Genomic DNA, 24,057 nt, shown 5'->3' with positions numbered 1-24,057 from the left:
AATTTTAGCTAACATGATGATTTCCATGCTAGTCGTACCTGCAAATGTTCAAGTTGTTTGAGTAGCCTCTGTTAAAGCAAGAGTCTTCATGAATAGCTTAACACTGTACAACTATGTTATTTCCTTTATCCTTTTTGAAGACAAAATAGCTGAAATTTCCAGACATGAAAACGTTTTTTCACAGCAGGAAGCATCGTAATTAACTGTAGCAGCGTCTCATCTCGCGTTTGAGGATAATAACTGTAGACGGGTGTTATTTGCGCACGCACCAGCAGGTGGCTCACGTGAGTCAACAGAACCAGGAACTACTGTATGATGAAGCAGCGCTAAATATAGCGTTATGATGTCAAAAAACTCATTTATTTAATTTTAAATGAAACAAATGTAATCCTGATAGTATTCCCACTTTTTACAAAATGTAACTGCAATCTGAATACTTTGTTTTTTTTATGTAACTGTAACGGATTTCAGTTACTATATTTTTGTATCCTGATTACATAACGCCATTACAAGTATTCCGTTACTCCCCAACCCTGTATATAAATCATAAATAATCAATTTAAATTAATTAATTCATTAATAAATACACTTGAAAATAAACAATTAAAAGAAAGGACAAAAAGAAAGGTACAAAGTTGGTGCCTGTCCAAAAAAAAAGGTGGAAAATCACTTGAAAACAGCCTAGAAGGATTTCCTAAATGTACATATTTTAACAAATATTTTAAATATATTAAAAAAAACATTTAATTTAGTGTTGAAACCTAAAGTATTGATGTTACATTGTGAAAAAAAGAATCGTGACGTATCAATATGCGACTGTATTGCAAAACCCTTTTTACAAAACACCTATTTTCGCAAATCACCCTCAATAACCTCCCTACGAAATAACCAAACGTGCAAATAAAGTTGCAGCCTCATATAGAAAGAGCTGATGGTGCTGAACGCCCGCGGCGAGCTCTGGGCTTCCTAATAGCGGCTCTGAGCTGCAGACTAACCTAATAAATACAACAAAAATGGGGTTCGGATAAGAACAGGCAATTATAGCAATCCACTGCGCTCGGCAGCTGACACAGGAAAATTGTATTTGGTATAGATGATGGATGAATGCAATCCTGCGCTGGGGACGCACGTGCACACGAGCACCTTTAATAAACGCACAGCTCTATTAAACGCGCACACGCGCAAAACCCACTTCCAACACACGCAAGCATCTTTACAACTAAGAGCAGTGCTGATGTTTTGACAGCGTTATTATTGTGGGCTGCAAGGACAAAGGTTAATCGGTTTGATGTTTCTGAAAGAAGCCTCTTCTGCCCACCAAGGCTGCATTTATTTGATGAAAAATACAGTAAAAACTGTAATATTGTGAAATATTTTTACAATTTAAAATATTTGTTTTCTATTTTAATATATTTTAAAATGTAATTTATTCCTGTGATGCAAAGCTGAATTTTCAGCATCATTACTCCAGTTTTTAATGTCACATGATCCTTCAGAAATTATTCTAATATGCTGATTTGCTGGTCAATTATTATTGGTACTCCTTTTGTAGTGTGTAAATCATACATTCTGCCTTGATGAACAGAAAGTTCAAACAGTATTTATTTGTAATAGAAATCTTTTGTAACACTGTAAATGAGCTGTTGTTAATCAGACAAAAAGAAAGGAAATTTGGATCATGTTATTAAATGTTTTTTTGACAATGTATAATATGATTACAAAAATAAATGACAATTACATTTACATATAAAAATTATGAAAACTTTTAAAATTTAATTAAAATGGATAAATTAAAAATGAGAAGGTACAAATCAGTTAGATTAAATATTTTATATATTAATTATTGTTATATAGTATTATTTTATGTATTAATCATAAATTAATAAAAACAAATATTAAACATTAATTTGTGTAACAGAAATGAGAAATTATAGAAATTTAGATAATATAAAAAGTTGCTTTTTGGTAGTTAGAGGAACCATAAACTCAGTTATTAATAATGGTTCTTATTACAGCTTATTTTTGTTCATACATCATGATACATTTTTTCCCCTCATGATTCTTTGATGAATAGAAAGTTCAAAACATTATTTATTTAAAATAGAAATCTTTTGTAACATTATAAATGTCTTCATTGTCACTTTTGGCCACTTTAATGCATCCTTGCTCAATAAAAGTATTAAGTTTTTTTGAATGGTAGTTTTTCAGAGTTTCCACAAAAATATGAAATGGCACAACTGTTTTCATAATTGATAATAAATAGGTATATTAGAATGATTTCTGAAGGACCATGTGACACTGAAGACTGGAGTAATGATGCTGAAAATTCAGCTTTGATCACAGAAATAAATTACATTTTAAAATATATCAAAATAGAAAAAGAGTTAATTAAAACTGTAATAATATTTCACAATATTACAGTTTTTACTGTATTTTATATAAAATAAATGCAACCTTGATGATCAGAAAAGAGACTTCTTTCAAAACCCATTAAGAGAATCGCAATCGCAAATGTACTATTTTTATTTTAAACAGTTTGTGAATTAGTAAGTCGCATAACCTAAAAAAGTAAGTAGTATGCTAGTCCGTACACACACCCACACACACGTTTACCTGTTCGTGCGTCAGTTCTCCGAGCGGAGGCGGAGACGGTTCCTCACAAACCGCCAAGCTGCGGACTAACTTTAACTTGCCGTTGGACTGGAGGAGAGTAACCATGGTTACCAAAACGTCTGGCACTCATTCGCAAAAGAACGTCCAACAACGCAACTAAAAATACACAAGCACCATTCTGCAGCATCTCAGGAGACTTTTCAGAGCTCAGGGAGGGGTTTGCGATTAGATCGTTAATTAGAAGCGTGTTTATTAAAACGGACGCTTACGTAAAGATCCGACACCCCTGAAAGTCTGAAAATCTCAAAGTACGAACAACACAAAACAAACAACAAACAAGCAGCTTGACAGTTTTTCATATGTAAATTATTATTTTTAGAAATGATAATAAACACAAGAGACTGTTTCTTGCAGGCATTGCCAAAACAACAACAACAAAAAAAAACAACGTACTCAACATAATCGCAAAAAACAGTTCGGCTGTTTAAAATGCAGTGATGAAACGCATCAAGAGCAGAGCAGAATTTGCCACTGTAGGTGGGAAAATCTCCGGAGGCGGAGCTCGGGTCTTACAAACCCCCAGCATCTCGGTACATGCTGCAGAAGTGCTAAACGCAGCACTCCCCCCGAAGCACATTTATTATTCTTTACTGACTCGAGCAGGGGCTTATATTCCCACAATGCACTGACAAACTCTCTCTTTCTCTCAAGGCACACAGAGTGCAGGCAAACGAAACACAAACAAGTGATCCAAAAAAAAGCAAACCAATTCATGCTGTGATCATACCGTACCTTGGACCGTTTAATAGTCTGTGCTGATTGGCCGAGCTGTTGGTAATCAGAAAAAAGGGAGGAAAATGCACATTGTTTGTCATAAGGTATGAAATGCTTAAAAATGTATAAATATAAATAATGAAATTTAAAATTTACATTGCTTTTGTATTAACTATAACATAAATTAAGTATATAGTATAAATCTACAATATTATATATATCATATAAAATAAATATCATTAAATATATAAAATATATAGAGATACATTTATGTATTTGATGTGAAATATAAAAAGGTTATTTTTTTGCAATAAGAGAACCGTAATTTCAATCAAACTGCCATTGCAACTCAAAATCTAAAAAAAGTCAAATGTTTCACTTATATGCAGTGATATAACAATACATAGTAATAATAAACAGCCATATGTATATTTGTACTAAAACATTTTATAACATGTAAAATGAAGGTGAACATTTTTGTGTAATGACACAAACGAGTCTTTGAACCTTTGTATTGAAATAGGCAGAAAAAAAACAAGATTCACAGAAATGAACCACTGGCGTGAGATTGTGAAACAATGTTTAAACAAACAATAAAAATAGTTGTTTTTGGAGATAAACTGTCTTTAATAGTTCATTTATTATAGACTTTATTAATATAATATATATATATATATATACACATACACATATACATACACACACACACATACATACATATATGTGTATATGTATGTAAAGACATGTATAATGTAGATATTTATATTAAATAATTTGATGTATCGCCCAGTCCTGGAAAATTGTGTCAAATCCAGAAGGTCAAAAAGTTGCTTTGCGCGTTATCGCAGGTAATATATATCGTTAAAGGAGTTTGTGCACCAGTGAAGCAGCTAATTGAGCAGGAGAGGAGAGAGAAATGAACAATGAGCGAGGAATAGAGCTGAGATCAGCATGTGTTTCAATGCACCTGGCCACTGCCCTTTCTCAATGCACCAAGAGCAGATGGTGGCAAAATCACACACGCGCGCACACACACACACACACACACGCTCACACACCCTGAGGGTTTGCAGATAAACCAGCAGGATTTCAGGTGCAGATTAACTGTCCTCCCTCTCTTTCCTGGCATTAGCCAATCACACGCCAGCTTGGATCTGACTGGCTGATTCTACTCATCTCGTTGTCTTATCTCTATCTTTAAGCAGAGACATTAGGAAAATGGAAACCGCGGCAACAGCATACTACCATCCCATAATAAGTAATTAGCAAGAGGTTACAATCTCATTTTCTGTTGGCTTTGGACTACATTACACATATTGCATCACTGCTGTTACTAGGTTTACCTGAGTTTGATGGGAGGAGCTTTGGTCTGTCACACACTCCTGGGCGTGTGTGCCGTTATTCTGGGGCGCGTGTTGGGGGTCGTTGAGGGACGCGGGCGGTTCGGCCATGTGTGGCGCGTCACTCTCCAGAACCTTCATAACGTCACAACTTCTGGTGTCCAGAGAAGATTCAGACATTATCCTCAGAAGCAAGACCGAAAATCACCACCTATGAGATAAAAACACACACTGCTGATTTAGTTGACAGCTTGATGTTTATTTCAACTTGTGATGTCAAAATTACTGGTTCTTCACTAACAAATTGAAGTTAAAATTGTAAAAATGTAGCGGGTTGGGCAAAATTAAGATTTCTACAATGCCAAAGGCTTGCCACATGAATATTAACGATGTCTGACAGTGCTTCGTAACCTTCCTGGAGTGTGCGGTCATGTAACCTAATTAATATCCATTTCCCATAGTAGTATTCATTAATTAGCCACCTGACTAAGTGCCTAAATATTGATCTCGCCCAATCAGTTAAGCCTACAGGCTAATGCCAATCTACATAATTAAAATTCATAAGTGATTATATTCATAGGCAAATTTCGGACTCAATTTGGTAACTAAACAAAGGCTATGTCTTTGAAGATCTAAAACGAGTATTATTAATCACGAGTATCAAAAATGTCATGCTGACACCGAGTCATAACCATTTCTCGAATGCGGATTCACAAACTCATTAATGCTCATGATACGTTTACGAAGGCTTCACCACAGGATTTGTAATTTTAAGATATATAGTCAAAATATCAGCTTATTAATTAGTCACTGATGTCATAAAAATAATTGAGAAATCATGTAAACATTAATATTAAAATATGTAACTGTAATATATATGTAATATAAAAAAAATATGTAAAACAGTAACTGTAAATTTTGCAAGTTACGTAACTACTGAAATGTAGATACAAAAAAAGAGAATGAATTTACTTTGTCCATACCTATAAAATATGCGAGTTACCTAACTATTTAAATCTATATACACAAAAGAGAACAATTAACGTAGTCTGTAACCATAGGTTCATGATTCATAGGTACACAAGTTATGTGACTACTGAAATATAGATAAGCAAGTGTTATTTTAAACATTACTCTTTTTTTTCCCCCCGAAAAAAATATGCATTTACGACGTAGTCCATAACAAGTTACGCAAGTAAAGTAACTATTAAAATAGAGATACGCAAAAGAGAATGCATTTACGTAGTCTGAAACAATGAGTTACGCAAGTTATGTAACTATTGAAGCATAGATACGCAAAAGAGAATGCATTTACATAGTCTGAAACAATGAGTTACGCAAGTTACATAACTATTGAAAGGTAGATATGCAAATAAGAATGCATTCATGTAATCTGTTACTGAAAGTTACACAAGTTACGTAACTATTGAAATCTAGATACGCAAAAGTTACGCAAGTTACGTAACTATTGAAATCTAGATAAGCAAAAGATATATTTTTATGACATTTTCAGATGTTTTGGTCGAAAAATATGCATTTACGTAGTATGTAACTAAGTTACGCTAGTTACATAACTATTGAAAGGTAGATATGCAAAAGAGAATGCATTTGCGCAGTCTGTAACTATAAGCTACGCAAATTACATAAGTATTCAAATATAGATATGGTAACTATAGTCTGTAACTATTAAGCAAGTTATGTAACTACTGATATCTAGATACGCAAAAGAGAACTAGGTACTTCAATACTTCAAATTTTTGTTTTGTTTTTGACAAATTATTGGGGAACTAATAAAATTGTTATTTTGTGATACAACCAAAACGTATTCGTATTTATAAAATGACATAAGTACCAAAGAGACTGTGTTTACCGGCTGTGCGGTTTTCAGGACTAGGCTGGAACCTTAGGGAGCGTAGGACCCTGGGGCCTCTGGAGGCAGCGGGGTGGACTGAGAGACGGACAGGGGGCAGCAGCAGTCCCATGACCCCCGTCACCAGCGCTCGGGTCGGGTCGCCAAGCCACGGCTCATGCACACGCTCCGCATCACCCTCGGACACCTGTCACACACACACACAAGGACAGAGGTCAGGGACGCATGGATACAGTAGCGTCCGTGAGGGAGAACTGAACTCGTTTGACGGAAAGTCTGTAAGGTCTTTCGGGAGCAGAAGCACCGCAGCGCTTTTGAAAAAGTGTCAGGGTGGTGACATGAATATGGAGAACAGACTGTGCCGCAGAGAGACAGGAACATTAAAATACACAGAGAGGAAGTCATGTTTAATGCTGAACCTTTGACGCATTTCAGTGAGCTATAATGAATACAAAGCCAATAATATGACTCCACCCTCAATTTATAAATATTTTGTGTTGATTAGAATACAATAATAGTTGCTTTGACAGAATTGACTCAGTACAGTACAACAAGGTTTAGCTTATGCATATTAATTAGGTCTAGCTGATGCTGCATCTTTAACCTTCCTACTGAGTACAATAACTTTAATTAATTAGCAAATTTCTTGAGTCAAGAACTCTCCATCTTCAGAAATGAGTTCCTACTATTACAACTAATTAATAGTATCAACTCAATTTGACAAAACTACAAATCTTAAAGAAAAATTCATAGAAACTTAACATGAGTGGCAAAATCATGATTGGTTTTAATTTTATTTATTTTTCTTTTTTTTTGCAATTGTTGTGTATTTCCCTTTTTTTAAGTTTCCACTTTTTCATTTAATTTATTATTTTAATTTTTTTTGCCAATGAAATTTTTCTAATTTCATTTAACTTTTAATCTAATATTTTATTTCATTTCATCTTAATATAGATGACCAAATTACTAATCTTGCTGATTTAGTTCTGTTAAATGTATTAGAAAAAATGAATATTTTCAATTTAAATTTTAGTTTAATTGGTAGTAATTTTTTTAATGCGCCTTTGTTATTTGTTTGATTTTAATTTCATTTTTGCATTTTAATTTTCTATTTTAGTTTAATTTCATTTTTGTTTTTATTATTATTTTTTCATTTCCAGTTAGCAATTTTAGTGCTTTAATTAATTTCAGTTGGCGACATTTCTAATTATCATTTAAGTTTTATACTTTTATTTTATTTTTTATGTTTTCAGTAATGTTTTCAAATCAATACATAAGACCAAATTAACAATCCTACTGAATTAATGCCGTAGAATTTATAAAAAAATTATGAATATTTTAGTTTTATTTTAATTTTGGTTTAATTTTTAGTAATTTTATGTGCCTTTGCTATACGCATTATTTTCGATTTTTCTATTTAGGCTTAATTTAATATTATTATTTTTTTTTTTAATTTTCAGTTAATTAATTTCAGTTAGTTGGCAACATTTCTATTTTTCATTTAAGTTTTTCATATAAATTTTTTTTAGCTTAATTTGAATGTTTTGAATAGTTTCAGGTAATGACAACAAATCAACACAGCAGCAAATTACCAATCCTACTGATTCAACTCATTAAAATTCCTTGAAAATAATGCATATTTATAAGTTGTTTCATAACCTTCCTATCACGCTAAAGTAATGCTGTCGTAACAGTAGGATTCATCCATTCAAGCTTGTGTCCGAATGAACTGAACATATGGGCCAGTCTTCACCTGGGTATCAATGACCCAACAACCCCACCCCTCACCCATCCTGCCAGCGCCAATCCAGAAACACATGCCAAGTCAAGGCCCACCCTGTATCTCGAGGTCAAACGGGCCTAACCTGACTCTGTAATCCCGCAAAGTACGCCAACTGGGTCCGAATACACCATCCAATCTGAGTCCGGCAAGAGATTTATGTTACTAAAACCAACAGAGGAGACGCATAGTGACACACACACACTGATCAAAATTCAAGGGATTAGCATCGCGCGCGATGTGACAGTAACGCAGGTGGCGGCAATGACAAGAACAGGTGGGTACGACCACACGCGCGCACACAAACACACAAGCTGTCATCCAAACAGCCAGACGGTCCATCAGAATGATTCGAGACCATGCCATGACTTTTCCATGAGTGTTTGCACACAGGTCACTGGCGTTATCCCACGTCACCGCTGGAAGCATGCATCTCTTCATCTCCTTTGGGCTCAAGAGCCGTTCCAGGTCACGGGGACAATGGGCGGCACAATTACGCACCAAGTGACGCTCTCAAGGACAATTATGACTTATGAGAGCGCTTTTCCACCCACACATGGATCGAAACACCTACAGTTGGGCAGGAATTACGCGAGCGCTGTTCATAAATATCCAAGCATCTCTCTTGCTGCGGGCTAATCTCAACGCTGCCGTATCTTTTTCTCCGTTTATGTCGAGGTGAAGTGAAAATCCAAATCTGCATTTCAAAATATGCCCTCCACCGCAACAACCCTCCCCTCCTGCTCACACAACAGTTTTCGCTCCATATTCAATGAGTTCTTCCGAGCATCACTAGAGAGGAAAGACTCCCCGTGGACCTCGACGGCTGTATATTTTCACAAACTTGACAGTACAGATGTCCGAGTTTGACGCTTGAGGATATTAAAAAAAAACGAGAAAACCAACCACCGCAGAAACACACAAATACTCCGGCTGCGTCTCGAAAACGACACTGCATTTTTGAGCATTTCTATTCGAATAAATGTTCATATAATGTCCAAATAACGACCAAAAATGATGCCTTGGTAGGCAGTATGCTTGTTATGATGTCCAAAAAAAACACAAAGTATGATAACTAAAAGCGCTGTCTAGGTAGATAAAGATTTTTTCAAAATGCTCAAAGGCAGCTTACTACGTATGAAGCCCAAAAACAAGCAAGATATTCCTATAACAATGTAAAATACTCAATACTGCGGACTAGATAGAGACCTTACATAATTTCTAAGCCATGATGCCCAAAAATCTTGTCGTGTTAGGCTGCTCACTAGCTTGACAACGCTGTTTATAAAGACAGCTAACTAGCTTTTGCGGTCTCACAGCCCGAAATGCTATCTAGTATTTGTAAGACGCCCAAATTTGCTGTCTAGATAGGTTGCACAAAAAGTACGATGCTGTTTAGGGAGACTTTAAGCAAAGCCATCTAGGTAGGCAGCTCACTAGATTATGTATAACACTCACTAGGTTTGATGAACATGCGGTGTATATGTAGGAAGCTCATTTGGAACAATGCCCAAAAATGTTGTCTAGGAAGGTAGTGCACTAAATAGGATGCATGCAATTGTTGCCTAGGCAAACAGTTAATATGATTTTGCTGCATGAAAATGCAGTCTAGGTATGCGGCTCAATAGATATAATGCCCTAAATGCATCTAGGAAATCAGTTCGCTTCATATGATGGCCAAAAACGCTGTCTTGGTAGGCGAATAACAAGTTTTTACATTTGCATGTATGCATTAAGCAGAAGAAAATGATGCCAAAAACTGCTGCTTATGCAGCTCAAACAGTATAATGTCCTAAATGCATCTAGAAAGGCAGTTCACAAGGTATTATGCCCAAAAATGCTGTCTAGGAAGGTAACGCACTAAGTATAATGGATGATTGCTGTCTGGGCAAACAGTTAATAAGCTTTTGATGTCTGAAATGCAGTCTAGGTAGGTGGCTCAATAGGTGTAATGCCCTAAAATGCATCTAAGAAACCAGCTCACTAGATTTGATGGCCGTGAATGCTGTCTCGGTAGGCGTATAACAAGCTTTTACATTAACATTTATGCATTAAGCAGGCGAAAATGATGCCCAAAACTGCTACTTATGTAGCTCAAACGGTGTAATGCCCAGAAATGCTGTCTAGGAAGGAAGCGCACTAATTACGATGCACCCAAATGCTGTCTATGCAAACATTTAACATGCTTTTGATGACCAAAAATGCAGTCTAGATAGGCAGCTCGGTAGGTATGAGCTGAAAAAATAAAATGCTGTCTAAGTAGAAGGCTCACTAGGTGCAATGCCCAAAAATGCTGTCAAGGTAGTTTACTGGGTTTTGAGATCTAGAAATCACTAATTCTGGGACGGACATACAGACATAACGAAAACATCAGCCCACAAACAAATATCGCTTTTGTTTTATTGTTTTCCTTCTTTTTTCATTTTATTACATCGCAAACAAACTACTAAAACAAACAAAAGACAAAAAACAGACAATACATGCAAAGTATAAGAAAAAAGACAAACACAGCCACAACATTTTGACCTTTTCACAAAAATTTACGCAACATTCATCATCCTGCTCTAAGCATGTTGTCCAAGACAATAAAGCCCATCCGTAACTTCCCATTATCAATTATTAATCACCATATTTCAGGAAGCAATGAGCACTTACCCTCCGACAAAAGAAGCGCATCACCGCGCCGGGCTCCAGGCTACACGTATTTCACTTCACCCGTTTTAGACTAATATGCAAATGGCCCATATTTCTGGATAAAAGCGTCGCTAATGGTTTTCCCTCCTTTTTCCCCCCTCCCGTCACAATCCGTGTTCTCAGTGTGTGGCCGCTGTCACAGTCGAGCTATTCTTCTCCTCTCCTCTCCTCTCCTCATCAGTTCATTTACACGATTCGCCACATTAACGATATTAGCCGGGCTGCCTTCGGCTGTAATTTACACCGACACAAACACCCAGCTTTCCACTGATAGCCGCCTCGGGCGCTTTTTTAAATTATAAAATAGAGCAATTATGAGAATGTCATTACAAAGTGCGCGCGCACACAGACAGGCATGGAGTGTAATTTGCTGACACGCAAATTTATTCGCAATGAATTTAACATTTGCATGGAATAAATTAGCAGTAAAATTAATTTAGATTATTTTATCATGTACACTTTCGCGTACAATTTGGAATATATTTGTAAAGACAAATCTTTCAAATTTTATTAAGTCTAAAATGACCTTGTTTCATTGTAAAAAAAACTAAAAAAAAAAACTTACAAAATGTACATTTACGAATATACAACTAAAGTTTTTACTACTTTAAGTATTTTTTTGTTCACATTCGCAGCAATTTAAACAAGCAAGAAAAAATGTCAGCATACAAATCAACACGTCCAAGACTTCACGCACACACACCTGCCTGGCGTTCATGATCCGCTGCTCGGCTCACATCATTAGTTTCCATAACAGCCCGAGTGCCATCAAACGGAGCACACTCAGTGCAGCTCTGCTCTCCTCCGTCTGAGCGCGGAGCGTTCGCGTACCTGCCCAAAGCCATCGCTGCCGCAATCCTTCCTGATTCTCCTCTCTCTCTCTCACGCACACAAGCTCTCCGCCAAATCAACAGCTGGCCTTTGTGATGTCATCCCTCCCCTGGCCAATCAGAGCGCCCTGAGGGCTGGGTGCAGTATGTCAGCGCTAAGCAGGGCTCCACCCTCGAGAGCCAATCAGATGGCCCCTGTGGACCGGAGAGAGAGGCAGACGGCAGAGAGACACACACACACACACACGACCAACTGTGGCGAAGTGCCACTGTGGGACAGTCTGTCAGGGTAGGAGCACGCCAGCACTGCAAATCCACCTTATTCGGTTGCACGTAAGCTACCCGTCGTACCCAGTGCCGCAGTCGCACACACGCCCTGCTTAAAGTGACATCCCTTTGTGCCTTAAAAAAAAACACATTTTCACAAACAAAAAATGCCGCAAGTTAATTGGAGGGAGGTTAGGTAGACGCCCAGGTTTAACGAGCGAAAGTCTTTGCCGTTGCTGACCGATGCAGGCAGGTGAGGTCATCGGGAAAAGTGGGTCACGGAAAACGGTTTGCGCATTACTGACGAAATGTAGCCAAAAAACAAAAGACGGACCGAAAAGTGGCTTTGAATATGAACAAAACCACAGCAAACCAAACAGGCAGGTCATACGATAGGGAGCTCACAAGGTTTGATGCTCAAAAATGCTGTCTAGATATGGAGCTAACTTAGTCTTTAGATAGGAAGCCAACCAGATAAAATGCCCAGAAACACTGTCTAGGTTAGTTTGTTTGTCACTATGTTTGATGCTTTAGATAGGGACCTCACTTGTTTTGATGCTCAGCAATGCTTTCCAGATAGTGGACTAACTAGGTAAAAATGGCCAGAAACATTGTCTACATGAGCGGCTCACTAGGTTGAATGTTCAAAAATGCTATCTAGTTAGGGAGCTCACTTGGTTTGATGCCCAAAATGCTGTCTAGATAGGGAGCTAAGGTTCAATGCCCAGAAATGAGGTCTGATGCTGAAAAAATTGCTGTCTATATAGGGCGGTAAGTAAAATGCTGTCTAGAAAAGGAACTAAGTAGGTAAAATGTCAAGAAACACTATGTAGGTGGCTCACTAGGTTTGATGATCAAAAATGCTGTCTAGATAGGGTGCCAAGTAAGTAAAATGCCAAGAAACACTGTTCATTGTTAACGGCCAAATTTTTGTCTATTTAAGCAGCTTGCTAAGTATAACACAAAAAATACTGTCTAGATAGGGAGCTAAGTTAAATGCCAAGAACCACCATCTATGTAGATGGCTCACTAGGTTTTATGTCCAAAAATGCTGTCTAGTTAAGGAGCTCACTAGGTTTGATGCTCTAAAATGCTGTCTAGATAGGGAGATAAATGCCCAGAAATTCTGTTTATGTAGGCAGCTCACCAGGTTTGATGCTCATAAAAAATTTTCTAGATAGAGTGGTAAGTAGGTAAAATGCCGAAAAATGCTGTCTAGAAAAGGAGCTAAGTGGGTAAAATGCCAAGAAACACTGTTTATTGTATAATGCCCAAATTTCAGTCTACTGAATCAGCTCACCAAGTACAAGACCAAAAATGCTATGGAGATAGGGAGCTAAATTAGGTTTGATGCCCAAAAAAGTTGTCTAAAAAGAGAGCTAAATAAGTAAAATGCCAAAAAACAACATTTATGTAGGTGGCTCCCTAGGTTTGATGACCAGAAATGCTGTCTAGATAGGCAGCCTACAAAGTATGATGATTAAAAAAATGCAGTATATGTAGGCAATTCACAAGATTTGATTCCCAAAAACAGCTGCCTAGGTAGTCAGCTTTCCTGTGTGATGCTCCAAAATGCTGTCTAGGTAGGAAGCCCAATATGTTCGATTTCCAAAATGTCATCAAGGTAGGTAGGCACGATGCTCAAAACCGTAGTCTAACTAGACAATTCAAAGCAAACACGCTTCCAGACTAAACAATATACCCAGACAAAACTGCAAATTAACAAACAATCGTCATCTTGACGTGATTGTGACTGACTGCGCTGACAACTACCGCCGTTTTCGCTGTAGAGAAAGGAAAAAAGTCAAAACTGACAGTTGCACAAAGCCAGTCAAGTTAAAGTAAAACTTCCCATTCACCAAGCAGCTCCTTTCAGTGAAAGAGAAAATCTGCAAAAATTCCAGCTAAACGGCGCATTACATGCGTCTCATTTGCATAACAAAAGCCGGGGGGGGGGGGGGGGGTGACTGGCACTGCTGGCTAATTGTAGCCCAAGATGCCATTCGCCTGTGGAGGAAACGTGACAGCCGCGTTTTATTCTGCTTTCCCCCGATGGTGTCTGCAAGCACGGTGGGAATAGCCCCAGGATAAGGCGCGAAATTTCCAGAAGCCTTCTAATAAGCATGTTGGGGGTGGGGGGCGGATAACGTTGCTCTTCATGACTAGCTTGACCAAGAAACGTTACCTATGCAAAACAGCAAGAATAAATGAAAAAGATATGGATTACTAAAGCAGCAGAGGCAGCAGGAGGTAGCACAGTAGTAATTTGTATCGGATATTATCTCATTAGGGAGAAACGTCCAGCTCCACGCTGATTACCGAAAGAGAGAACAGGTCAATAACTCTGTAGCGCCCCAAAATACCACAGCGCCATAATTCACCACACCGGTCATTATTCTCGTTAATACATAGGGACGAGAGAAGGTCTGCTGTCCACCGGCTTTTCCAGCCATGTAAGAACAGAATGAGAAAATGTGTTGACATTTAAAGGTGACCGGTCACAACGGTCATTTCTCTGGTCCAGGTGACACCTCTGGGCAGCTCCGAGACCCGGACGCATACAAGAAAAATGAGCCGATGAGGGTTTTGTGGAAATCTGGATGAGAGAAGCTCTCAGGGCGATAACAAATCTTGCTGTAAAAACAAAGTGGTCCTGCTCTAGATTCACAGTACTTATTGGGTGAACAGGGAGCAGAGGGTGAACAGGTAACATTCAGGATGATGACAGATTTTTATCTAAAAGCATAACAAGACTTTGACCTCTTTGGGACATGAGTTTAACTGCATATTATTGTTCATTCCTTCACAAAAATGTCAAGCTTGTAGATTCAATCAATTTTTTGGGTGAACAAGGTGCACAGGGCAAACGGGTACAATCCTAGATGACAGCATATATTTTGGCAGAAGCATAACAAGGTGATCTTGACCCCTTTTTTGAACACCGATTCAACTGTACACACACTAACACAGATGTCCAGCTGTGAATTCTCACTTTTTGGGCGAACAGGGCACACAAGGTGAAAAGGTAACATTCAAAATGATAACTAATATTTTGCCAAAAAGTTTTTATGGCCTTTTTTGGATACCACTTCAACTTTATATCACTATACTTTCTATAACACACACATCTGCCTCTAAATTCACACTACGTTCTGGGTGAACGGTGCATAAGACGGTAACCTATTTTGCTAAAAATGTATAAATTTAACACCAATTCAACTGCATACAACTATTCACTGCTCCACACAAAAATTTGGCAGAACGATTCAATGTACTTTTTGGGTGAACAGTGTGCACAAGGCAAATGGATACAGTTCTATTTATTATAATATATTTCACCAAAAGCATAAGGTGATTTTGACCTCTTCTGGACACCAATTTAAATATACATTTAATAACACAAAAGCCTGGCTCTAAATTTTCACTACTTTTTGGGTGAACAAGGCACATAGGGTGAAAAGGTAACATTCAAAATGATAACTAATATTTTGCTAAAGCTTACCAAGGTGATTATGGCCTCTTTTGGACACCAAGCCAACTACATATCACTGCATACTCCTAAACACAAACGCCTGTTTCTAAATTTACAGAACTTTAATGGGTGAACAGGGCACACATGGTGAAAAGGTAAATGCATAACAAGGTGATTTATCCCTCATTTCTCATTTTGGTCAGTTTAACTGCTCAAGTACTGGACAGAAAAAAAGTGCTCGAGCACACGAGGTGGGCTATTGTTAATTTCTGGTCTGTGTATGCATGCGTCAGATGGACATCTTTGGCTGTTGCATTGTGTTTCAGGTTTTTCAGAAACGCACAACAAAGGTGTCATGTTTTTAAAAAGGTTTCTGTTGCTTTTGGATGCACAATGACTAGCTTAAACACAAAAACGTGTCCAGTCAGTATAAATGCCCCTTAATCCTCCCCCAAAAAGCAAGAGACCATATGAATAGTTCGTGTCCGAACTCTAACAATCTCTACATATTGCTAATGTAACCAATCACAATATTAAATCAATTAAGGATCTTGCTTTACATTCATGGCACTTACTGGATGAACAGGGCACACAAGGTGAACAGGCAACAATCAAGACAATAGCAAATATTTTCTCAAAAGCATAACAAGATGCCTCTGACCTAGTTTGGACACCATTTCAGCTGCATATCACAGTACTGGTTGTACTTCTTAACACATAAGGTCATGTTCGAGATTCACTGTGCGTATTGGGTGAACAGGGTACATATGGTGAACAGGTAGCATTCACAATGACATGCAAAAATATAACAAACTGATTTTGATCTCCATCAGACACCATTTCAACTGCATTTCAGTGTACTAGTTTAATTTCGTAAACGAAAATGGCAATTATTGGTTGAACAGAGAGCACAATCATCTACTAGGCAAAAAATCATTAAATAAAAGTCAACTCATTGTCTGTAACGAATGCGGTGCTGCAAAATGAAGTGATGCTCAGGTGAAAGAGGGATGGGGGCGCGCAGGTGAGAATCCTCCTGTGGTGATGCAGATGAGCTTGTACGAACAGGAGCTCGTGGATCATTCCTTACCGCAGCGCCTCTCGCGCACGAACATTAATATTCGGCGTGACAGAAACAGGCCGGCGGCACAGGAAACCAGGACGCCTAACAATACACCGCATGAGTGTTTAAAAATATATATAAATAAAATAACAACAGCTGAACAATCGCAAAGGTCAAAAAGAACCCCAGTGCGAGACTATGCATCATGTCAGCGCTTTACAAGAAAAATTAAGTTCACGTACAAGAAACAGGTTATAAAAAATATATTGTTGGGCTGCTGAAAATCGGAATAATTAAAGATATGGACTGCAAATGCAAAACATTGCAGATTATAATATCGGTGATATCACTGACGTGACCTTGAGTTGGACACAAAGAGGACCAACTGTCACTGTAATTGATCTAAATCGGAAATGATAAAAAGCATTTGGTAACTAAACTTCATAATTTCATGCCAAAGACATAAGATGGAAAAAAGGACAATGTGAAAATAAGAAAGCAGCCCAAAACCAAACATATTTTACTAAAAAATATTTATAATTATTCATGTAGCAAATGCTTAAGCAACCTGAAGTAAAAAAAAAAATCTCACTAGGTTTGATGTGCAATAAATGCAGTCTAGGAAAGGAGCTCACCTTTTTTTCAGGTTTGTATGACACCAAAAAAAAAAAGCTGTCTAGAATAGATAGGCAGCTCATGAGATGTTTTGCCTAAAACTACAGCCAAGGTAGGCATCTCACGAAGTATGACACCAAAAAATGCAATTTAGGAAATGTGGATGATCAATAGCAGCCTAAAATCAGATACATTTTACTATAAAAATATTCACAATTATTAATTCAGTAATGTAGAAATAAAGGGGAAAAAAAGGCAAAACATTTCGATCGTAGGTGTGATATTGGCACACAACGATCTAGAAATTTCCAGCCAATACCGATAATTTAATTAGTATATCTTTATTTATTTTTTTATTCTCAAATACTTTAAATCTATACTGTTTAGTTTACTTTTTTAAATAAGTGTTCAAGATTGAAACATCAATCTTAAAATTAGGAATCATTTAAAATACCATTGTACCAGACTATTCCTGTAGTTCATAGTATGTATATTGCATATAGTATGCAAATTTTTTGTATGATTGAATACCTGTATCATCTGATAAATTTGCGCAAAAACAAAGTATAAAACAAAACACACCAAACTGATACTGTGTTCAACATGGTTGAATTTCCCAGCAAGAGAACTACCAAAAAATAAATAAATAAATAAATAAATTTTTTGATTGATAATAAGGTTGCATGTTTATTGTTACATAATGAGTGCAGTGTTTGTGTAAAATATTCAAGCACAAAGTAAAACAAGTTCAAAGTTGTAAATAAAAGATTATTGAAGTAGGTTTTATAAAACAAAAATTACTATTTCAGTCTTCCTACTTCAAAATTTCAAGATTAGTTCAACGTTTCTTTGTAACTGATTGTGAAATTTACTAAAAAATTTAGTTAAACATCAATTTTCCAGTGTATATACTGTGCAGTATGTAACGATTATAATGTAAAAAAAGATTTTAAAAAATAAGTTTGAAATCTGCTATAGAAAACTGAAAAAATATGTCTCTAAATCAATGTATTTCAGTGTATATACTGTGCAGTATGTAGCCATTATAATATGGAGCAAAAAATATTAATAACTGCTCAGTATGAAATCTGCCATATAAACCTGGAGAAAAGGTCTAATATCAGGTTTTAAAAACAACAATATGGTTACCGATATATTGCCATTCCAAAGCAAAACCTCAAAAAGGGTGTAAATAAACAAGTTCATTAAGTGTCAAACGTAAATATAACACTTGATACCAGAACAAAAACACACTTATTGTCTTTACAGGTCTCCTCCTGGTGGTTTAATCACCTGCACAGGCCCTTATGAATGAAGCCTGGAGCTTCATCAACCTACAAAGATCAACCCTAAAGCTACAAAAACACATCAGTTCTGCAGCTAGATGAAATAATAATAAATAAAGCACATGAAAGCATGAACATATCTGTGATTTATACACCTGCATGTTTATTTACTCTTCATGTGTCTGATCTCTCCTTGGCCCTGATATGCAAGATCATTTATCACATTTACTTCAAATATATGAAAAGCAAAACACACAGACTGTTTATAAAACACACTTTGGGACTAAAAAGACATGTTGTCAGTCATCTGAGGCTGATGTTTGGTTTAAAATCATTATGAAGACTAAAACACTGTGGTGTGCTAACACACATGGTAAAGCTAAATGAGTTTAAACACATACAACCTTTCCAGATCACTCTAATTGACAGGAATTACACCAAAAAATCGTGATATTTAAGGGTTACGGGTGTTAATATGCTGTAAGCTTACCTGTAGGATAGACAGACGTATAAATATTTGGAGGAATGAAGAGAAATAATGAGTCTAATGGCTGCTAAAGGCTGAAGTCAAAGCTGTCGGTCTGTCAGCGGCATTGAAGACAAACCACTTAAACACCTGGAAGGGAAAATAAAAATGCCGGCGGTGAAATAGCAATATTATACCTACAGAGGGCGCAGCGTGGCTCAATAATTCAACAACAATTACTTAAAATAAATTTTAATGGCTATAAAAAAATTATTAAAAACATTTGATTTATAGCCATTTTAAATAGAGTTGTTGTTCATTAAAAGGCTTTCAAGAATTCGAAGATCTTTAAAATTATTTTAAATAAAAACAAAAATAATGTAATAATCGAATTATTGTAGAATAAAAGTATAATATTCTTATGATTTTTATTTAATTAATAAGTAAAACACTAAACTTTAAAATGGAATTAACTTAAATGTAATTGAAATTTACTTATTAAAAAACAAAATAAGCAAATAATATGTCTAATTAAATTATAACACATCTATGTATGTACACATTTATGTAAATGTAACTAATTCATAAACTAAATATTAATAATAGCAACAAAAAAAATGTTTTATACAATTAATAGCTTATAGCTTAAATAATAGCTTATTGTAAGTATAAACTTTTTCTTTTGGATTTTTGTGGCAAAGATATTTTTGTCACGTGACACTATCGTACCGGAAGTAGTGCTCTGTTTCAACTCTTCTTCGCTCTAGGTTTTGTTTACATTTCTAAGATCTACACAAGGGTGAAAGAAACCCAGTGAGTGGCATTTGCTCTTACATCTTACTATATTTGATTAAAAATACACTTTTGATTGTTTTATAAATATGAGAACACCGAGGCACCGTAACTTATATAATAAACACATCTGAAGATACCGAACACCCTTAATTAAGCGTCTATTTTTACCCTCCCGTTAGTATGCAGTGAAATCTCTTATACGTCAATATATTGTCAATAACATAAAACTAACATACATTATTTTATGACTGCAGATACATATTTTCATTTCTAACAAATAGCCACTCGTCGCGCGGATATGACGCACGGTGCGTTCTCTGACGCCACTGACTGTATTGCCGCGAAATGTCAAATCATGGCAGCAGGATTTCAGAAATGATCGTCTCTTGGTGAGTGTGAATGCAGCGTTATAATATGATGCATGCATAATTTATTTAACTGCAAACCACAATGCATCTCATTTACTAATGAATCTTTTTGAATGTATTTCTAATATACAGAGTATGAAAACCATGAGAAGTCAAGGCAGATCTGGCCCAACTAAAATTCAAAAAGTGAAAAAGCATAATAGGACCCCTTTAAGAGTGATCAGAGAAATCTCAATTCTATTCAGGTTTTTTTGCACAGTTTACAACAACTAACTCAATTATACAACAAATAAGGCAAAACAAGAAACTACTGAGTAGAACTGATAACAACATAAACTGTTTTTAAACTTTTGTTTTAACATTTTAATTAATTTTAAATAAAAATGAATTTTTCCTGAATTTTAAACTTTCGATAACAAAAATAACAATTAAATGCAATGTTACAACTTCAAATAAACAGAACTTATCTAACAAATTGTTTTATTTTAAACTTTTGTTTATTTTAATTTTATTTTTTAAATGTTAAACTTTTGATCCAAATGACAAGTAAATGAAATGTAAAGATGATCAAATAAGCAGAATTTATTTAATAACAAATAAACTTTTTTTTTTAAATTTGTTTTTAAACTCTTTATACAGCATTTTAATTTATTTTTTATTTTTAAACTCCCAAGTAGATGAAATGTTAAGATCAAATGAGCAGAAGCTATATAACAACAAAAAATGTAGTTTTTAAATTTTTGTTTTAAAAATGTCATTTTATTTTTATTTCTTTCAACATGTTAAACTTTTGATACAAATATGAAATAAATGAAATGTTAAGATGGATAAAAGAAATCCGAAATGCACACATGTATACATTAATGTAACATTTTTCCATGCTTCAAATAATTGAGAAATCTAAAATAAAAAGTAAAAAAAAGAAATAAACATGTTTAAAAATTTTGGTAATTCCTACAATTACCAATAATCTCAAAACCTTAGCAGCATTTTTATTTTTTATGAATCTTAAGGAACTAATACTGAACTCTAGTTCACACAAAGAAATTTTAAAAAGACATTAGATCTTGATCAATTTGACTTCATGTACAAAGAATTTCAGAAGAAATAATATATAGTTTACGATATAATCACGGTTTGTATTCTCCAAAATACTTCACAATAAAACGTGCATACATAATAAAATGCATTTTTAACACTTCCTTGACAGATTTATTTACGACAGGACCTGAAAAGACAAGATGAACTAATAACATTAGTTATTGCATGTTGTGTCTAGGAACTGAACACTATTCACTCTTCATATATCTTTCTATCTCTTAACCTGTGCCTGATTTAAGCAGGTGCGAATCTAATTTACTGCAGTTCTGTCAGTCAATGTTCTGGGTCAGACGGGTCAGTTCATCCACGCTGCCGAGGGTCCCGGATCGATGGCAGGACACACACAGTTCTGTTTGGTGCAGACAGGGTCACTCACTTAATTAGGCAGACATTCAGCGGGACAGATATTACAGAATCCCAAAGGAGTCACAGTGGATGATGGGATGGATGTAGTTACAGATGTCAGATTTTTTGGTTCAATAGCTTTATTTAAGGGAGAGAACAAAAACAGCCAATTACTGACAGGTTTATTATAATTCATTAAAACAAAAAAACAAAAAAAATGTTACTTATAAAATGAATGTTAAGTGAAATAAAAAAGCCAACATTTCTTCTAGTTTGAACTGATGTAGTAAAATAACTAATTAAAACAAAAGACATAAAATGTAGTTACTTATGTAATTACAAAATATATATTATGAATATTTATAAACTTTAGAAATATTTAAATATATTTTGTGTATTTGGGAATTTTGAACTAAAATAAGTTAAAACTGAAATAAAAATACTATATAAAACTACAAAACAAAAACTAATACAAATGGCAAAAACACACAACGAAATGACTAAAGCTTGCAATGAAGTATAAAAAATAAAAACGAATTCATAATAACAGTATCTCAGTTATACAAAAATAAAAATGTATTTACATTTTAATAGTGCACTTAGTATTTTTTTAGTATAAAAATATTTATCAAATGATAAGCAAAACTCATATGTATTATATTGTATTATATATTGGCATTTTTAAGTATGCACTTATCGTCTGGTTTCATGTATTTCTACAACCAAAAACAGATATTTTGTAAGCCAACACGACTTTTATCGAATGCTTTATTAAATGAACAATTTCAATTTTCTAAATATTTATTTACTATTTTTAAAATATAAAAATATTTATTATATTTATGAGCAAAGCTGATAAGTATTATATTGTGCCTTTTTATAAACAAAAACGTTTTTGTTGTGTATTTTATTTCACACATTTTATGTATTTTTGCATCCACAAACAGGCAGATGTTTTGTTTTCTTTAAGCTGTCATAAATAATGCGACTTTTATCGAACGAACAGCTCTAGAAGACACTCAAACACAATTTCACACTTTCCACACTGATGGATTTGGCGTAATGTGTTTGCTGCTGGCCTCTTGACATGGATGCTAAGGGTCAGTGCTCAGTTTGAGCTGCCTTAAGTTAAGCAAACCCTAATAATTGTAAGGGTATTAGTACTAAGGCCTTTCTTCCTTCAAGCGGTCTGGTGCATCTGGCTGCAGAATAAACCAGCTTTTATTGACTGTAATCAAGTCTGACTGTATTCAGTGAGCCGACACTAATGTCCTCTTTTAACTAGACAGGTAGTGTTTCGTAGTGTGCCAGCTGCTGTTAGAAAACTCTCTTCAATTAATGCATATTGTCTTCTTCACTTTCATTCTCTTCATCCAGTATTAGATTGTTTGATGACCTGAAAACGTGTAGAGTGCTGTGAAAAGATTTTTGTCCCCTTCCTGTTTTTCATATTTGTCACACTTAAAAGATTTAGATCATCAAACAAATTTTAATATTACAGAAAGATAACCCGAGTAAATACAAAATGCAGTTTTGAAATTATGATTTCATTTATTAAGGGAAAAAACCTGTCCAAACCTGTCTGGCACTACGTGAAAAAGTAATTGCCCCCTAAATCTAATAACTGGTTGGGCCACTCTTTGCAGCAACAACTGCAGTCAAGCGTTTGCGATAACTGGCAATGAGTCTTTCACATCGCTGTGGAGGAATTTTGGCCCACTCTTCTTTGCTGAATTGTTTTAATTCAGTCACATTGGAGGGTTTTCGAGCATGAATGGACTGTTTAAGGTCATGCCACAGCATCTCAATCGGATTCAAGTCCGGACTTTGACTTGGCCACTCCAAAACCTTAATTTTGTTTTTCTTGAGCCATTCAGAGGTGGACTTGCTGGTGTGTTTGGGATCATTGTCCTGCTGCATAACCCAAGAGCGCTTGAGCTTGATCTCTCTCTCTCTCTCTCTCTCTCTGTGTGTGTGTGTGTGTGTGTGTGTGTGCGCGAGTGATGTGTGTTGGTTAGTGTGCATCAATTAAAGCAGCGCATTAATATGGAACGGTGATTAAACTGACTTGGAACTACCTGTGCATTAAACGTTAAAGTTTGTTTGATGATCTGAATCTTTTAAGTGTGACAAATATGCAAAAAATATAAAATAAAACAGGAAGGGGGCAAAAACCTTTTCACGGCACTGTAACTGAGTACCGTATCCCATGTTGCAACATGTTCAACTTGGCCTTCCATTTGCAGTGTGACATTTTTACATAAAATTAGCCTAAATAAAAAGGCATAAACTTTTTTTAAACATTCATAATGATGTGATGTGACAATGTTGGCATGTTATAGTTTTGAAAAAAAATTTGTGCAATGCGTACCATTTCA

General features: G+C 35.7%; 1 protein-coding gene and 1 long non-coding RNA gene across 8 annotated transcripts in view; one reads left to right on the top strand and one right to left on the bottom strand.

Moving 5' to 3' along the window:
- Window positions 1-19,194, bottom strand: part of LOC107710932 (R3H domain-containing protein 1) — a 46,464-nt gene extending 27,270 nt beyond the window's left edge. For 5 of the 7 annotated variants that reach the window (XM_016515818.1, XM_016515820.1, XM_016515822.1 and 2 more), the window contains exons 1-4: window positions 6,598-6,673; window positions 4,731-4,938; window positions 3,406-3,441; window positions 2,614-2,700 (exon numbers count right to left, since the gene is read on the bottom strand). In XM_016515818.1, coding sequence (XP_016371304.1) covers window positions 2,614-2,700; window positions 3,406-3,441; window positions 4,731-4,907 — 300 coding nt within the window. In that variant the 5' untranslated portion in view covers window positions 4,908-4,938; window positions 6,598-6,673. Of the gene's footprint in view, window positions 1-2,613; window positions 2,701-3,405; window positions 3,442-4,730; window positions 4,939-6,597; window positions 6,674-19,094 lie in introns of those variants that run through there. The other 2 variants (XM_016515819.1, XM_016515821.1) reach the window with 2 other exon arrangements.
- Window positions 19,195-19,845: 651 nt separating this feature from the next.
- Window positions 19,846-20,404, top strand: LOC107710930 (uncharacterized). The gene is made up of 3 exons (XR_001636648.1): window positions 19,846-19,883; window positions 20,120-20,254; window positions 20,366-20,404. It is a non-coding gene; the product is annotated as an uncharacterized LOC107710930 (long non-coding RNA).
- Window positions 20,405-24,057: the final 3,653 nt, after the last annotated feature.

Source organism: Sinocyclocheilus rhinocerous, unplaced genomic scaffold (assembly GCF_001515625.1).
Source record: "Sinocyclocheilus rhinocerous isolate Xijiao unplaced genomic scaffold, SAMN03320098_v1.1 scaffold4554, whole genome shotgun sequence".
Lineage (NCBI taxonomy): Eukaryota > Metazoa > Chordata > Actinopteri > Cypriniformes > Cyprinidae > Sinocyclocheilus > Sinocyclocheilus rhinocerous.
Note: the sequence above shows the minus strand (reverse complement) of the source record. Positions and strands in the feature narration are given on the sequence as shown.